This window comes from Sparus aurata, chromosome 18 (assembly GCF_900880675.1).
Source record: "Sparus aurata chromosome 18, fSpaAur1.1, whole genome shotgun sequence".
In the NCBI taxonomy this organism is placed as follows: Eukaryota; Metazoa; Chordata; class Actinopteri; order Spariformes; family Sparidae; genus Sparus; species Sparus aurata.
The window spans coordinates 4594332-4613168 of record NC_044204.1 but is presented as its reverse complement, the minus strand read 5'-3'; the positions used below and the strand labels follow the sequence as shown (position 1 = coordinate 4613168).

At 39.8% G+C, this 18837-nt stretch overlaps 1 protein-coding gene across 1 annotated transcript in view; it reads right to left on the bottom strand.

Moving 5' to 3' along the window:
• Positions 1 to 1549: 1549 nt before the first annotated feature.
• LOC115568869 (complexin-2) overlaps positions 1550 to 18837 on the bottom strand; it is a 60472-nt gene continuing 43184 nt past the window's right edge. Inside the window, exons 3-4 of the mRNA XM_030396555.1 lie at positions 8322 to 8497; positions 1550 to 7959 (exon numbers count right to left, since the gene is read on the bottom strand). Coding sequence (XP_030252415.1) covers positions 7762 to 7959; positions 8322 to 8497 — 374 coding nt within the window. The 3' untranslated portion in view covers positions 1550 to 7761. The remainder of the gene's footprint in view (positions 7960 to 8321; positions 8498 to 18837) is intronic.

The following is an 18837-nucleotide window of genomic DNA, read 5'->3' as shown; positions in this document are numbered from 1 at the left end:
ACAAAAATAAATCAAATGATTAACAAATTAAACAACAATTGGCGATTCATCTACAGTAAAATACTGAAACTGTTAGTTGCAGCACTGCTGGGAAGGGTGAAGCATCTTTGTGATGTATTCTGGATACTTCATGTTAATGCTAACAGGGGAAACCTTGTTGAAGTTGGTAAATTCTTGTGTAGTACTTAAATATCATTTAAAACCACGTATTAATTTTTGTCCATATCTGCACAATATGATCTGCCAAACTGTTCAAGTGGATATTTCTTTCTTTCAGTGTGTCAGGGAAATATAGTGAACAAATAAAACAAAATGTTAATATTAGCTTGTATTATGAATGAAGATATGGCAGCTATAGTTGTAAATAATCTTGTTTGTCTGTGAATATACTGTGTACTGATGATATGTCTTATTCTGTTCGGTATTATAAAAGCTAGATTGGCCATGGTTGAGCCTCTTCACACTCTGAATGGACACTGTTCCGCTTGTCTCCATGCACTGAGATCAACAGAAGCTCATTAATTATCACACTTTGTTTGTTCTGGGCAGTAGCTGATTCAAATGAACAACAGGTTTCCGCAACAACACTGCAATCACAATCACAGTGAAGAAGAAGAAGTAAACAGTTACAGATTTCAGTTTCAAACAATACAAGCCTCCCTCCTGCAGACTTTTAGCAGGGAAACTTGCATTATTTGTATTCTGTTCAAAGTGGATTTTTTTAGCAGTAAAAATAGTGTATGCTTGTGAAGTGATTATGCCACTAAATGTCTAAAATGTGATCATAATATCAGTTTGTGTCAAATGTCTGTTTGTATTTTTTTAAATGACAAATTACGTGTATCTTAATTAAACACATTATCCCATACTACTTTGTATTGTTTTATTGGGATGTACTTGAAAAGCCAGTTTCTGTAATCTGATGTATTTGTGCCCGTCTCTGATTCATTAATAACACCCAAAACTTAAATCATGGGTTTTTGGTGAAATATTTCTTTTTAGTGAGTGCTCACACTGGTACAGAGCAGTGAGTAGAGACAAAACAACAACTACACGCAACTTTAAATTGTATTGTTAATTTGAGTATTGTAATTACAAAGTGATTATACACTATCAACTGCAAACATATGGACACTCTTTTTTGAGGGATTAGTAAACGTTTGTTGCTGAAGCCTTTGGCTTTACTAATAACCTAAATCATGCAGTAAACTAATTATGGAGTTAGAGCTCTTCAATTAAAAAAGGTCACTCACTGAGAGAGTTTCCATTTTCCTTGGCCATATTCAAGAATCAGTTGTATTTAAGTAATTTTCCACAATAAACTAAGGTACACTTTTATATACTGTCATCTTGTGGAGATGACTGGATTATTGATGTAAACATTGGCTATTAACACATTGATATGCAAACTAAAGGAGTTATTGCAACATTTGTTTAAAATGACATATGAATATTTCCATTTTACTGAGATGTTTTCCTGTGCAGTATAGAAAACGTTTGTTAAAATACCTCTTAAGTAATGGCAAGCCACACAACAAAAGCACAGGAAGCTTTTTATAAACTTTTTTTATTAGTGTTATGCATTTAGTTTCCAAAAAGAATGATTCAATTCCATCGATGAGACAGTTTTACAGTGATTGGGCTTCACACAGGGTATATGACATGCAATCAAGGAAAAATAGCATAAGAACTCATATTTTACATTCTTAACCTCTGAACCCTGAAATTATTTTCACCCTGAATTAAAAAGAAAGACCCTCTGGATTGAATTGTAGGAATCCATTCCCTTTGTTTTTTTTCCCTTTTTAATCCTTTTTGTCTGTAATTATGTCCCCTTTTTCATCCATACTTAGTTGTCACCAATCTTGGCTGCTTCCCATGTCAATTCAAGCCACTTCCACATGGGGGTCTCCAGCTGCCTCATGGGACAGAGAAGAGAGCTAGTGCAAGACAAGGTCACATCATCAGCAAACCTGTGAACATTGCCAAATTTGTTGGTTGGCCAAAATAACCGTACTAAAGGGATTGCTGCCAGGTATTGAACTTCAGTGACTATGGAGGCAGTTACATATTTTACCTTTCCACTTTACCGTTTAGAGGACAGAAAGAAAAAAAAATACAGGTAGTTACGAGAGTTGATTCTTAAAGATGCCATAACCGTTGTTAGTGTAACATTTCGACGTATTCTAGTGCAAATGCCAAAAAGACTGGAATGTTTTCAGAGAGTTTTTCTTCACAGTAACTTGTGCTCACAACTAACGAGAGCTCACCAAAACTTGGACCTCCACTGGAGAGAAAGTAAACATGATAAGACGAGCTTTTCTGTAAGATTCACCCAGCGAATCACCAGAATAAATGTTGGTAATGCACATTTCTGCAAACCACAGATATGTTGCAACTTTACATTTCTTCAGGTTAATCTTTTTAATTTTTATGTTGACAAAACTATGCTTATGGTCTGGTTAGGTTTAGGCACAAGAAAAGACTTGGTTAGAGTTAGGAAAAGATCATGATTTGGTTTGAAGTACCTTTTTTTTGTCACCACAAATGCATCTGGAAATTGTTAGAGATCGCCCTAAAAGCACACAGTGATCTCTTACAACTATTGAAACATCGATGCCAATCTCCAACATCATTCAGGTCATAAACATGTAATGTGACTATGATATGACACATTTTGTTGAAATGGCAATATGGTAGCCTACATATAATTCATGGAAATGTGAACTTATCCTTGGTGAGCTGACAACATTTAATTCTGGCAACTGGGGTGAGCAAGACACTTTCTCCTCTTGATTTATTGGCAGGGATCAGCAGGGCAGTTACAATAATATTTGTAAGTGTACGTAAAAATGTTACAAAAAAAGTTATGACATCATTATAGTGTTCAGAAAAGTCCAGCCTTGTTTGGAGCTGAACGATAAAGTTTAAAGGAAAGTTTTTAAATCTCCATTTCAGTCTCTCTTTGCATTTCTAACAGTTATATTCAAGAAGTAAACATTGATGGCACGTCTTTTGACACTGCCAGTATAAATGAGAAATATCACCAAACCTAATGGAGAATCTTTGCTATTTTAGGCGGAAGGTGTACTGTGGTTTTGAATGGCAGCTCCAAGCAAAGCCTGTTTAAAGAGTGTTTCTGGGCTCCTGACAACAGAAGATGCTTTGATAATCCAGGTTTTCAGTTGCTGTCTCTTCAGACTCTGTCTCCCCTAAAACCATCTCATTAATGGTAACATTAAGATGTTTTAGAGTAACACCAGCCAGGATTTGATGTAGTTGTTTAATGTCTTTGAGGCTTTTCATGTCAAAATCTACACTTCATCTCTCTCATTCACCCACATCTTATTCTGTGTTGGCAAAATATACAGTTTATTCATTACATCTAATATAATATTCATTGTTTATAACCCCTGCTTTTACACTATTGTCTATCAACTCAAGGATTTATCTCAACTGTAAAGCCACAGTGGCTTCACAAACACAATTTTCCACACTGAACTATGTCATGCAACCAGAATGAATTAAAACAACCACACTTCACAGATGCGACAGATGAGTTAGCACTAACCTCACATATAGATGACATGGTAATAGCCCTTTTGAAAGGCAGTTCACATGCTGTGACGCCTCGAGACGAGTCCCGCTGAGAGACTATTTTACATACAGAGGATGTATGGCTGTAGTTTCCATGAAGGGCCCGTGAATAAAGCCTAGTCCAGGATTTATGTCCCACCTCTTCCTATCCGCTCTGGATATCAAGAATGAATAAACTTAATCCACGCGCTGTAGGTGAAACTGGCCTGGCACCAAGCAGGAGGAACTGTGGAAATCCCTGTGTTAAAGTCATCAATAAAATAAATCAAGGTGATTCTTTTTAGACAACTCAAACAAAGCACACTGCACCAAAATCTGTCTGAATTTCTTCACATCAACAATTGCAATCTATGTGGCTGACACTCATGCATTATTCTAACATGGGTGGTTAGTTTATGATAATGAGAGAAGTGACAGCATTAAAATAAATCTCTCTGTAGGTTGGTCTCTCATATAGAGACAATTTACATGACGTATTTTACATTGAAATGAAAAATGTGTGTTTAGTACTACACATAGTTTAGCAAAAGCTAATAATTAGTTACAGTATCTATACCTTTGTTTTTCTCAAATTGCACGTTCCCCTTTTCTTTTCCAAAGCCTTCCATGATTCTCAGAGTTGATGTCTTAAGGCCATGATCACTTCAAGCCAAATCATGTGTTTTAATCAAATTAATTAGAACCAACATGTGAATGGCAAAGTCTCCTGCATTTTTCAGTCATTAAGTGCACCACTGTGAAAGCAGCTTATAACGATCTATATTTATGGTCCTTGTTTGGCAGAGACCTCTCGGGGTTGTGGTAGTTATTACAGCAGGAACGGAAGAAGTCAGGTGAAGTAGATGAACAGGACTCACATCCACGAGACCATAAAACCAAAAGTCAAGTCACGACTGAAGTTATTGAAGATAGTTATTTAACGCAAACCTAACCAAGTAGTTTTCTTGCCTGAACCTAACCAAGCATATGATGAAGCCTGTCTCTGGTATGCTGCAACAGTCATGTTGTTTTGGGAATGTGTCAGGAATGTGACTCAAGCAATCCAGTGTAGATAGACCAACTGGCAGCACTTGCGAGGCTTATGAAGTGATACCCAGCTGGGCTAACTAATGACAATAACTGCAGTAGTATCCCCTCGATAAAGTCACCTAGGTAGATTTTCCAGTAAAGAATAATGCGCCGCATCACTCGCTCTAAAAATAAGTATAAGCGTACTGTTACTGTAGCGAATTCTGGTTCCAGTTAAGTGAAACGATATGCTACTAGTCACACTCATAATTCGCACACGGTATCATAATAGCTAGGAACAAGGTGGATAATGTAGAACGGAGACACAGCTTAGGTTTTTTTTGTGTCCAAGCTGAATAACACTGTGATCACAGCCTTAAGCTTCACCAAACCTCAGACAACAAAAAACATCGAACACTCAACAACTCCATCGCCCAGCCGATCTTTCTGGATCCAATGCACGTATTCTGTTGCCTGGAGACTCCTACAGAAACAGGAAATTGTCTATTTTTTTGTCTTTTGACATTTGGTGTATTCTCATCTCTACCAAACATTTGCATGCTCAACATTTGAAAGGAATGTGTTAAGTATTTTTTTTTTTAGACATGGCACAACTGGGGAGCTGCCCCAGCTTCTGCCTGTGCACAAAATAGTTCAAAGACACATTTACATAGTATAAACCAAGACTATATGAATCAACGGCGACATGGTCCCACATCACAGACATAGACACACACATATAAACACACACACTCACAGTACACATGTAGTACACGGAGACAGAACAATGGCTTTTTTTTTTCTACATTTGTGTATACATTAGTATACAACTTTAAAGATACAAGAATGGTGAGGATTTACAAACAGATATGCAAATATCTTTTTCTAATTTTACAGAAAACAAACAACAGAAAACTTGACTTTCAATGCTGAATTATTCTCTTTTTATCATTTTTAGTAATTATTGCAATCTAAACAATATGGCTTTGTCTAGTGAAAAGTCCTATCTGAGCTAGAAAAGGAAAAAATAAAAATAACAATGCTTTTATAGTGCTTATGACAACTTCATCATTATTAATCCGAAATGTTATGTTAAGTTACAAACTCATGGAACAATGTATTCACTGTACATCGTCGCATAACTAACCACTGAAAAGCCACCGGCTCATTTAGGAACATGCTTTGTTTTACCAATAAATGTCCATATATTTAAGGTAGTTTCACTAAATATAGATTGTGTCCATTTACACTACATCTACTTAAAGTCTATATGACAAATCACTATGATATTTCATTGGATTAAGAGATGCAGGATGCAGATTATACTCGGCTCTAAGGGAGCTCTTCAGGCAGTGAGATGCAACGACTCACACCAGTTTTCTCAGGCTCAGTCTACAGTTTAATTATCTAGTTTTATTAGTCATGGAATACTTTTGGAAAACAGGGGGATATAGGAGGGTATCGATTTAGTGGTGGTCTTTGGGATGCATGCACACGCTGAACAGGCTGCTGTGTTTCTCCTGCAGGCTTACAGGTTTGGCATGCAAGTCTTCGTCTCGGTGGTGACAAAAGAAATAGTAAGGTCTCGCCAGTATTTCTTTGGTCTCAATGTGGATGAACTTCGATCAAGGTGAACATATGCATTCAAAGATGAGATGCAAAAGGTTAACTCAGCTGGAATGTGAATTAAATCACTATTTCAGTTGCATTAAAATAAACTGGCAGCACATTCACGAAAAGTAATAATTCAATTAAGTATACAAGAAAACAGCCAGACATTGCCTGGCATTTGCATTCATGTGTGAAGAAGAAAAAAAGAAAAGAACATTTAAATAAATAAGTTTAAATAACACATAATAGCAATCAAGAACCCACTTTTAACCAATCATAGATGGTATGACAGGAAATGACAACGTGTACAGTACCGGCTACTCCCACTGATCCAAGTCGTCAATGTTTTGATTGTCTATGGGGACCACACTACTTTTTTTAAAATCTGGACAAAACAGCAGTGATAGAAACAAGATCAAATTAGTCTTGTTTGCTTGCCTGGATGATACCTTGAGCTAATAAAATCTGTTCCAATATCCTTGACATTGAAAATTCCGTATTGACATGAATTTGTGACACGTTCAAAGCCTAAAATTTTACTTTTCCAGCATGATGGCAGTCTAACTAGCTATCAAGCTTAGAATGACTTTAGCTTTTGTAAAGGTAACACTGGATTAAGTTTTTTAATAGATTTGTGGACTGTGAAGGCTCTTGGTCTTGGATTCTAGAAGTACTTAGTTTGATCTGTTGTTTCTGGAAAGCCCCAAATATCCCAACTAACCAATTTATATCAAATGCATTATTCCAAAAGCATCCAGTGTTGTACCCTGGAACCCGTGCCAACATACTACCAACAACTCTGCACCTATTCGACTGAAAATGAAACCCTCATTTACAATTCCTCTGCTGGAGGAGATGATATGAAGGCACATGTCCTAAAAACTCAAACTCTGATTTTTTTTGATTTTTTTTAATATAAAGACCTACACCAGGTTCATAAAAGTAGAAAACACCCACTTAAGTAAACACAACATGCTCCATCTACTGGAAAACATGGTGGCAGTGCCATTTGAAAAACCACAGAAGCGAGAGGACAGAAGCGTCCGCTGCCCTTCTTTAAGGGAATACTGGTCTCCGTTGCTCATCATTGCGTGGCAACAGATGATGGCCAACCCATCAAAATGTCTGACCTCAGTCTGTGTAAAAATAACAACAGGAAAAGGACAAAAAACATACGAATTGTAAGAAATGTGCTAAGTGGCAGTTGAAAGGTTGTACAGCAACTGTGGCAAATAAAAAGGGAAAGAATGACGCAATCGTCGAGTAGTAGAAAAGAACAAAGTAAAATATTTCTAGAAAGGCAGTGTGTAGCCTCTAACAGTTTGGCAAGAACCCCCCTCCCCAATCCACCTGATCTACACTCACACCTGTAAAACATACCCGAACCAAACCCCCCCCCCATTCACTCATTTCCCCAAACCTGCAACATTTTACTTCACCCAAAGTCCCCGACGCAAAGATCCCCGCCTCCCTTTGCCCCACAGCCTGGCTCAGGCCAGACTGGACCCTGAAATTAGGGTTCGTTTGATTTGTTTTGTTTGTTTTTTACTTCTTGAACATGTCCTGTAGAGGTCCGGGCAGAAATTTGAGGACAGTGTCAAGGATGCTCTCCTCATCCTCCTCATCATCGTCTCCACAGCCCCGCGGAATTGCCTTCTTCGGGCGTGTCAGCGACCCCTCACAGGCCTGCTCCATGGCCGCTTTCTCCTCCGCCTCTTTCTCCTCCTTCTTCTTCAGCCCGTACTGAACAGAGACAGGACAGGAGGTGATATGCGGAGAAAGAAAATCAGGGTGAATGACATGTTAAAGAAAACTATGAAGTGTCAGTCGACAGCGGTAAAAACTGTGCACATACGTTCTCAATCCAGACTCAACAGCTGGTCAGTGGCCTTAAGCTTCAAACCATGATGCTCTACTTTAAGAGCTCCACTGTCAAGTGGACTGTTATTAACATTGTGACACAGTCATGGTTTGGTTAGGTTTAGGAAATGTGGTCATGTCACTTACACAACTCGTGTTAAGGTCCTAGGAAACTCCAGGGTACAGTTGTTTCCACACTGGAAAATTGTTCATTGAGCATTAGTTAACTGAAAGACAGTCTCTACCTTGTCCCTGATGGTCTGCCGTACTTTTTCCCTCTCTGCCTCCATGCGGGCATGTTTGGCCTTCCTCTCCTCCTCTTGCTGCCTCAGGGCCTCCTGCCGCTCTTCCTCCTTCTTGGCTGCATCCGGGTCCTTCTCCTCCTCCCCACCCAGCATCTTACCCATGTCTTTGGTGGCCCCTGGACAGAAAAGAGACGCAGAAATCGGAGGTAAACACAGGAAAAAAGTAAATATCTGTACATTTAAAAACAGACAGTTGCATTTGTGGAAGAGAAACGAGATGAAAAAAAGAGCATTTTTTAACCTCGGCAGTGCCGGTCTTTGGCAATGTCTAGACAATATGTTGCATACGGTGTCACCAACGTCCGTCTGTCATATTCAACTTAAAAACTATATGTTAGCAGTTCTGAGGATTATGTGCCGACGGGGTTCCCTGTCGCTCCTTGAGGCATCTTGGAAAACAAGACAGAAGGCGAAGAGCCAGCTGGAAACGCTTCAAAGACCAACAGAGACAGAGGAAGACATTTTCTTCCCTCTGCTGCCGGCCATCTGTCAGCACTACCTGTGCCTCCTCATCCTCCCAGGTAGACACCCTTTGTGTGGATGTATCTGTTGCATTTCTATATGCAGTAGAAACTGCACTGAGTTTAACATTATGAGGATACGATGTGGATTTGAAAGAAAATCTCTTTACGTCACCTAAAAGACAGAGGGCGCTGTTGTTCGACAAACAATGAGGTTAGGCTGTCAGAGTTTCTGGTGGATTCATGAAAACACGGAAGGAAAAGTCATTTCAGCAAGAAGTAAATGAGGAGAGCACTATCACAATACTGGGGTGCAGATTTGAAATGTGTAGAGATTCTACAAGTATTAAGATTCAATCAGGTCACAAAGCTGATTTCCTTCCAATATATTTTTCACCCCTCTGGTTATGTGGACGAGTGTTGAAATAATTAGACAATTGATTGTTTGGTTGATTGACTGAAAATTTACCACTAGCAATTTTTGTAAGCCATAAACACAAATAACACATAACACACACACACACACGCACACACACACACATTTAACTGATTACATTGGTTTTGGTCTTAATGACATTCTCTGCTATTTTCTGACATTTTGTTTTTAATTGATCAACAGATATGTGACAAAACAATCGAGTTGCCACCTAAATCATTCACGGTTTTGTGTCATAAATTATAGGAAAGGAAAAAAAAACATTTTCCTATGCCCTCTTTCAAAAGATACATTATGTGTATCTGCTTGGGTTGAGATCATGTACTTATCATCCGAGTACTCCAGTGTGTCAATAATCGTGCTTGTGATGAAGGAAAATCATTGACTCTGATCAACCCATATCCATTACAGGCTCAAATTAACAACTTCCAGTTAAACCTCACTTCCCATTAGCATGGTACAGATACAGATAATGGTGCACTACTCATCCCTTGTATTTACTATGTGTATCATGATGAAAGTAATAAACAGAGCAGGCCCACCAGATGTTACAATGCCTTGCACAAAGGTACCTCCAGTTCCCTCTGCACTTTCTCTGCCTCTGCTCCTAAAACGTCTCACCTCTTTATCTATGACGGAAGCTGCTCTCTAGATGTGAAAGCGACTCCCTCAGGCCTATCGATACTGCTGCTGTTACCTCTGTCTGATCGATAGTAAATACAGGACCACCTTAGCGTGTATGAATTATGGATTCTCCAGCAGAGAGAAAACTTCATCTGAGTATTGATCTGCCTCTGAGGCACTGGTGATAGGAGCACCTGGATGACGGTATGGTTTACCATCCAGCATCTTTCTTTAGCCAGAGCCAGAATAATGGCTAAATATGTTTCACCCTGGAGGAAATTTTATGAGGAAAGACGACAGTATGAACAATGGAGAGCTTTGGCCATTCAGAACTGGATCCAAAATAAATACATCTTGGAAAATATAATTATGTCTTTGCTTGTGTAGTTACTTGACAGCATTTACATTCTTTGTCATCAGTGATTCAATGGCTCACTGAATGTGACTGACTGCAAACAAGCTTGAGTCTATAAGCTAAATCAATGAGAGGCTAAAGGCAGACTTATCAAAGCAAATTCCACTGTTTTAAGTGCTTCACCTATTCCACAAAGTGTGGACAGTTCTGTTGTTCATTCTTTATTGATCACATTTAGTGCCAACAGAGATTTTATCAAAATGTCTTTATAGACTGCTGCAGCGATGACAAATGTCATTGCTGCAGTATGGGCAGTGGTTTTGTATTGGCTAACTGGGAAGTTAGCATCATCCTGGTAATATTTAGGGCCCGAGCAGGTCTCGACCTGCAAGGTCCCTATTGTTTTTGTAGCGACAATTGTTGTCCCAAATGAACACATTTTTCACTGCTGAAACATACCCCAAAACTAACCAAACTTGGAATATAAATCACACCTGCCGAAAAATTTCATAATCTATTATCGTCCTCGATTTCCACCACTAGGTGGCGCTATAATCCAGGAAAGTGCGTTTTGTCTTATAACTCACATATACTTTGTCGCACATTCAAAAACCTTATATCCACGCATTCACTGATCACTGATATAGGCCACGCCCATTTCGCCCTTTTCCGCAAATTCGCGAAATGTCGCAAACCTAAATTTAAATTGAAGTATTTTATATCTCCACATCGGTTGGCCGGATTATGACGAAATGTGGTAGAATTATGGTCAGTGCCCTCCTGAGGATATCTGACGAAGGACTTACCGATCCACCACTAGGTGGCACTCTGGTGGCTGTCTAATTTTATATTTTCCACTGTGCTCACACCATAACACCTATGGAAATGAAATTCATAGGGGTGCTATAGAATGGCTCCTGTAGCTCACACACCAAAAATAACCAGCAGTTAGCACTATTTTCGATGCAAAAGCGTATTTGGCCGTTTTCAAACCTTATATCTATGTGTTCCCTGAATTCACCTGAATTGTGTGATGTAGGCCAGGCCCACTTTTGCGGCAACTTTCCATTCGCAAAATCGTGAACAATGGAAAACCTACTTTTACGAACTCCTCCTTGGCGAATGGACCGAAATTTGGTGCAAATTGGCTTACAGATGGATTGCTAAATGACAAAGGAACAGCTAGAATGTGTTCACTTTTGAGTGGACAGGCTTTCTCCACCAGAGGGCAGTGCTGCCTTGCTGAGGGATACAAACCTCTGTTTAGGAGTCTGTAGGGTCACACAGTGTACTCCTCTCATTATTTGTTATTTATGTAGATTGCAGGGAGTTCTCCTGACTTCAGCGTACATTATTTAATACCAGCGGGAGCAGGCCACCAAATTACCGTATTGACCCGAATATAGGACGAGGTTTTTTCCGATGAAAATTATGTGAAAAAGTGGGGTCGTCTTATAATTGGGGTCTAACCGTTGACACATGCTGATAGTTGTCTGGGTTGCTACACGACCGCAACGGCAGAGGGCGCCAGCTTATTGTAGAGACGTCACTGACACTGTGTGCTGGAGTTATCTGTCAATCACAGCGGAGAAGAAGTGAAGTGGAGAGCTTCAAAATGGAGAGACGCGGTGATTTTACGGAGCAAAGTGGATCAAAAGTGGGGCAATTTAACAGACATCTGAGGCGGAGCTATGATGCTATGGAGTTACAGAGTGTAATGTCCGAAGATGGCGGGTCCAAAAAGACCGTCTGAAAACCCTAACAGTAAGAGAAAAGCTTATCGTGGTCCTCTAAGCATCCGCTTCCAAGAGATTGACAGAAGGGTATGTGAGTTTGTTATTGAGAAACGAATTTTGGTCATCAGAGTCTTTTTCTTAAGATTAGTCTTGAAAAGAGGGGTCGTCTTATAATCAGGGTCGTCCTATATTCAGGTCAATATGGTATAAAGGAACGACTTCCTCAATGGAAGGTGTTGCATGAACAAGTCCCGACGTGCTTGGATTGCGAGGGCCCATTCATTGCTGCTTGCAGCTTTAATTTCATTTGGATTTTGGATTATTGTCCCACTGTAGAAACAGACTAGTGAGTAGATGAGTCTTCTTAATGTTCCCCATTACCTCTGTTTAGATAATTTAGCCACTTGTTAGAAAACACCTTTTTTAGACACATAAACATTTAAAATTCAATTTAGGTACGTTATGTTGTAACAGAAAACGTAGCTTCACAGCTTCTTGCATTAACCACATACCTTAAATTTAACCAAAAGCCTATCAAAAAAAAGAAAGAAAAGAAAACAATTGACTTTGATACAAGGGAACCAGGTTTTGGGGCTCATTCAAGCGGCACTATGTGTTTTTATCTTGCAAAAATTAAGATCTTTTTAGCCAAGCCGTAAGCGATGAAAATGTCTGTTGTTACCTTGCTGCTTTTGGGTAAATTACAATAAATAAATGAATCCATTACCAGGTAGAAGGTTCTCCTTGCATTCTACAATGTTTTATTTAACAAGACACCCCTAAAACTCAAATTGATGCCTTTCATTGGAGCATACAAGCTTTAGCAGTTCAATGTTGATTTTTTAGTCTAGCCAGAAAAGCCTCACTAAGATTAAAGACATACAAGCATTTACCACTAAGGTTCCAAATGTTTGTATACACGTTACTTTGCTGATGTTGATGTGATGTCCATCACATCAGTAAGACAACTATTTACAGAACAACTTTTTTTTACCAAATGAGGATTTTCCTCGATCACGAGTATGTATTTTGACACATTTGATTTAGATGATACTCATGTTCGTAAAAAGTACATTTACCCACTCAACCCCTAATCAAATTAGTGTTGAGTGTTGTTTTCAAGCTACTTCAGCCTGGAGGTTTTAGTTTGTGAACATTACAGGACTGAAAGTAACTTTTGGAAGCCAGAATGGTCATTAAACATTAATGGTTGAAACATTACTGCTGATTACCAACCCTATCAACCCTCTCAGATATATTGTGGTCGTTTAGTGTTATGTGGCAATAAAAACCTGAATTACTGCCTCTTCAAGGAGCCAAAAGAGAACATTTCTGAAGGACTGAAGTCAATTACTCAGAAGAAATGTGGCTCTAAGGACCGTGTGGTCCCCCCTGGTGTTTGTGAACCCAGGGGTGGCGGGTCCTGTTGCTCTGCAGCAGGCTCATACTGTGGTCCTAATTGCCCTACGGCGCTGTGTGGTGGCAGCAAACCTCAGGATGACAAATTAGCACTCAGCTGGTGGGTGGAGGAGGGCGGTGAAATGTTCCCCATGACTCGCCAGGGAGCCGGGTTAAGGTCAGCGTCATTGTGTTAAAACGCTCCAACACACACCATATGTACCAAGCTGCTGTGGTGTATGTGTACACATACATATAGAGTATGTGTTATCATACACAATCAATAATCCATCATAAATCATCAATAATAAATAATGATAATCCATCACTGGGTTATTTTTCAGGAAGTCCATGAACCTGAGATCTAGTCCACATCCTTAAATTTCCTCTTCTTGACAGCTTAAAAGAAAATGATAGGATGTTACATGGATAATATAAAATATTGTGAGGTTACCAAGGAAGAGCGGTTTGGGGAAAAAAATATATAACATATGTAGGGTCTGTATCCAGAGGGGCTCAACTGATTTTGGTACCGGGCACTTTTCTCCTTTTATTTTTCCACCGTGGTATAAATGGTGGATTGAACTCCTACCTAAAGCGACAGAGTTTAAGTATGTCAGGGTTTTGTTCACGAGTGACAGGAAGATGGATCAAGAGGAGCCAGCTGAAATGGGTCAGGCCTCACTATTGCCCTTTATGATTCTTTGCTGATTATGCTGTGTCATCATCCTGCTTGCTGACAGACAGTTAATAAACTCTGACTTTTGGACTGTTGCTAATGTTGTGGAAATGTTGCGGTTTGGTTAGGCTTAGTAAAAGTTTGTACCTTGGACTAAAATAACTACATTCAGACACATTTATGCACAATAACTAATTTATGTAACATAATCAAAGTTTACGTAACTCTTGGTCACACTCCGGATGCAAACTCAGTCTCTGGAGGGAAAGTCCTGTGTATGAACCATCCAACCAGCCTGACTCAAACTTTTCTCACTCTTTATACTCCTGCACTGGAGGGGTGCTTCAAGATGTGATGCTTGGGCGCGCAGGTGGTCGAGTGGTTAGAGCGCCGGCCGGAGATCCTTTGCTGCATGTCACATCCCCCTCTCTCTCCCATATTTCCAATCTGTCTACTGCTTAATAAAGGTGTCTATGCCGAAAAAAATCTTAAAAAAAAGAAGTGATGCTGAAGGGTTAACTGTAACTACAGCGCCAACTTCAGAAGTGCAGGGCCACTAAAGTGACCATGCTAAACCAGAGGATGAAATGAAAAAAACATTTTCTCTTTGTCCCATCAGAGTCTTTACCCTTCACATGTTCTCTTCATCCCACTCCTTTGTCCCTCTCATATTTCCCCTACTGCCCCCCCCCCCAGTCTGTTTTTATTTCAGTTTTCATCCAGTAAAATTAGATTTCTAGACAAAATCAGATTTTTTGTTGATCCACTCTTCTTCTTTTCATGCAGATTTTCTTTCCAGAATTTCATTCTGTCACAGCACAACCATCACTTTACAAGCATTACTGTAGTTATGACCCGTCGACCCTTCCTGTCCATCTCCACCTCCACCTCCTCCGCCAGTCCATTAGAGGCCAGCTCACAGATTTCCACTGCAGATAAAGATGGGCAATTCAAGGCAAAGTGCTCAAACGGCCTCAGTGCTCTTATCGTGCATCCAGACACGTATTACTTCACTCAGTTGTGCTACGGGGGTTTTGATGCACAAAGGCTTTAAATTTAAAGCACTGGAGATACAACACAGCTCTTTGGACGCTTTAACAGGCACCCAAACAAACAGTCGAACAGTGATCAGAGCAGAAACTACAAGTACAGTGACATTTAGATGTTCTGTATTTGTGTTCTGTCTTTTATATTTTACATTCTCTCATCGTATGATGTAGGTTTCAGTGACGGACTGTAGGAAAGGAGAAGGAGGATATTCGTGAGCGGGTCATGTCAGCCTGGCTGGAACACAGAGTGCACAGACAGCGAATCCACCTCCGCTTCCAAAGGGTTAAATAAACTGCATCATCTCGAGCTGAGGCCACAGAGTGCAGATGGCGTCTCCCTCAACCCAAAGATGTCCTATCATATTCATCTGAAAGTGAAAACTGGGCTCCCTGCTGGAGGGCTGATTTCTACTGTCTGGTGAGCCGGAAGGGCAGTGAGGGTGAGGAAGTAAGAGCAAGAATATACAGGATGAAATACAAGAAAAGGATTGGCGATGAGAATTATGATGGATTACAAAAGGCAAACTACATATTTGCAAATTGCAAAACAAATTTAGCTTGAGGACAAGTTTCAGGCTGAAGGAAACCCAGAGAGAAATTGTGACAGAAACTAATTTGTCAAATACATGAAATTATGCCGTGACATTTGCAGCTGGAGACAATCTGTCGTCCACAGCCTCCAAGATATGTCTCCATGTGTAAGATGCTGCCTCACAAAAAAGCCATATTCTCCTTCTTCTGATAAATTATGTCAGACGTGGTTAGGCCTCACTCTTAGAAGAACTTTTCAAAATTACAGAGTTTGATATGGCTGACTTCATTGTTCGGTTCAAACAATCACCTTACTTCACACTTCACATTTCCACATTAAAACATGTAAAAATGGTCAAATCTGTAAGTTTGCTGAAGAGGCAGTGTTTTTCATTTGCTCACCTCCTCTTGGGAAACATTAGAGAAAGGAAGTCAGCAAACGTGACCAAACGGAGTAAAACATAAAACATTCCCTCATCTATCAACATTTCTGCATGACTCTCATCAATTAGATGACCATCAGCAGTACGTATTGGTGCTTTGGTTTGTGTATGATTGGTTGTCAGTGTTCAGCTCAAACAGCTCGCATACTGACAACCAATCACTGAGTCTCATTCCCAGGTTGTCAAATATTTGACAAAAACAAAAGCCAGCTTTCGTTCTTGGGTTGTTTCCTCAGTTTCTGGATGAGCACAGCACTGTCAAAACTTCAACTTATCACTGAGTTTGTGTTATACGTTCATGTTAGACACTATACGTCATGACATTATCACCAACATTCAATAATCGTCCTCACTGGTGTATACCACTTTATTACCATAACACCCGAGAGTGGCGGGGACAAAAGTCTGGTCTTTCCAATTCTGGCATCCATGATTCATATTTTACTTTTCTGCAGTATTCATTAAAATCTTTATAAAGTGTCTACAAAGAGTGAGTGTGAAGAAGGGAAGAAGGAATAGAAAAATGACAGAGAACATGAGGATGGTTAGTAGGAGAACACAAGACTGAGGAAATCAGAGAGACAAAGCATGGATCATTGACTACCCCTCCAGCTGGTCAGATGGATGGCGGTGCTGCTGGGTAATTTGTTTGGGGTGGAGGGGTTTGAAAAATGGAGCTCATTTAAATAATGGACGACCTCCATCGCCAAATTACGCCCTCATAAGTCACATGGGTGCCTGGACTGGTGGAACAATCGGCAACATCGATCAGGTGTTTGGGAGGCATTTCGGGGCGGATTACATCACCAGATTTTAATTTGTTCAAGCCCCAAATCATGTACCAACATGTTCTGCCGAAGTACTCTTGAGCACTTTAAAGTGTTTCTCTGTCGAGTCTTTGGTGCACTAATCAACCCGCCCGTGGCTTCCTGTTTATACACCATCCTTGTCTGCACGTTATCAACCCGCCTGCACAGGAAATGAAAAGGTCCCTGGTCAGCGTCAGTTCATGCTGATCTTTCAGAGATCATCTGAACATTATCTTTTATATGAGCTGCTTTATGAGAAAAGTTTCACGTGTTTGATATCCTGGTGAAGGCAGGACAGACAGGAAGTACATATTGGGACCAAATTAAATGTTTTGATGGCACCTGTGTGGAGACAAGCTGTAGACAGAGTCAATATCTCCATGACAAACATATTTCACCTTATATTAGCTCACTCAGATACGGTGCGGGAGGCTTGCGATGGACTAAATTAATTATCTCTGGAAGGTCCCAGAGTCTCAGTTCAAATTAACTTTGATCTTTGCTCATTTAAGATGTAGCTTTGTGCAAGAGTACACATGAGAGACAATATCTTCGAATATATTTAACATGTAAAGAGTCTCCAGACAGTGGCTCAATGGTCTCCTCATTTTGTCTGCTAGAATGTCTGTCCTGCTCTTTATGATTATTTTGTCTGAACAACAGGTTGGTCATGGTGAGAAAGATGTCGTTAAAACTGGTGGCACTGAGTATAGATACAAAAAATGTAGATATAACTGATCCGTTTTTCACAAGCTTACACAGTCGAATTACCTTCCAAGTGTTTGATTTTCTTAGTGATTTAGATACATCTGGTGTTAGTCTGCTTCACGATAGCTTTGGCCGGTCAAAGGAACATTGGACTAATCAAAGCTTGTGAGCAGACTGGAGAATGGGTCATTTTCTTGAATAGCTAGCTCATTACATTTGCAAAAATTGTGTTGCTTAAGATGCGCACAGCTGCACAGGTTGTTTTAAGTAAACTTGCATAACAACTTGTCATTTTACCGTTCATATCAAATATTTGGAATAATATAGATAGATATGTACATAGAAACATGTCTGTAACATGGACACACATCGGTAACCTTGGAAACATGTCGGTAACCATGGAAATGTGTATGTAGCTATGGAAACACAAAGGCAACCATGGAAAGTTCAATAACCATGGAAACACTTCTGTAACCATGGAAATGTTGGTTACCATGGAAATGTGTCTGTAAACATGGAAACATGCCTGTATCCAGGCTATGTTTGCTAGCTAAAATTGAATTAATCAAGTAATCATTACAGATCTGGAGGAATGTCAGGGCCTGACGTGTTTAACAAATAACCATGAATGTTTGCACTGAATTCTCTGACAATCCATGTTATAGCTTTTAGTTATTTGACACAAGTGTTGGACTGACAAATACAGAAACATTCCTGAAGTTACTATAATTATATATGGCTCATTTTAGTTGATTGTAAAGTGACTTTTTGAACTAAAGTTGTTTTCTACGGAGTGAGGTTGACAGTCTGCTCCATGGATCCAGCTTGCTGTCCTGGACTGATTAATCCAACGTAACGTGGAAACTCTAATTAATCCGATTGCTAATTAAACAACCAGTAACTACAATCTGTGGCCCGCAGCTGAAATCCATACCTCAGTCTGGACCAATGAAATGTTCAAGAGGTGTCTGACATCTAATGACATTACTGAGGCCTCGCCTGTGTGTGTGTGTGTGTGTGTGTGTGTGTGTGTGTGTGTCTGTTTGTGTGAGGCTAAATTAGATAAAACTCTGTGCAGCTAAATTGGACAGAGTGGATGGGTGTGTGTGTGCTTGTGTGCGATTCATCCTGATATACCAGAATGTGTTGTGTTCCTGTTTGTTTGCTTGTGTTCAGGTAAGATTATGTGTATGTTCTGATAAAAAAAAAAAACACGACTTATTATTT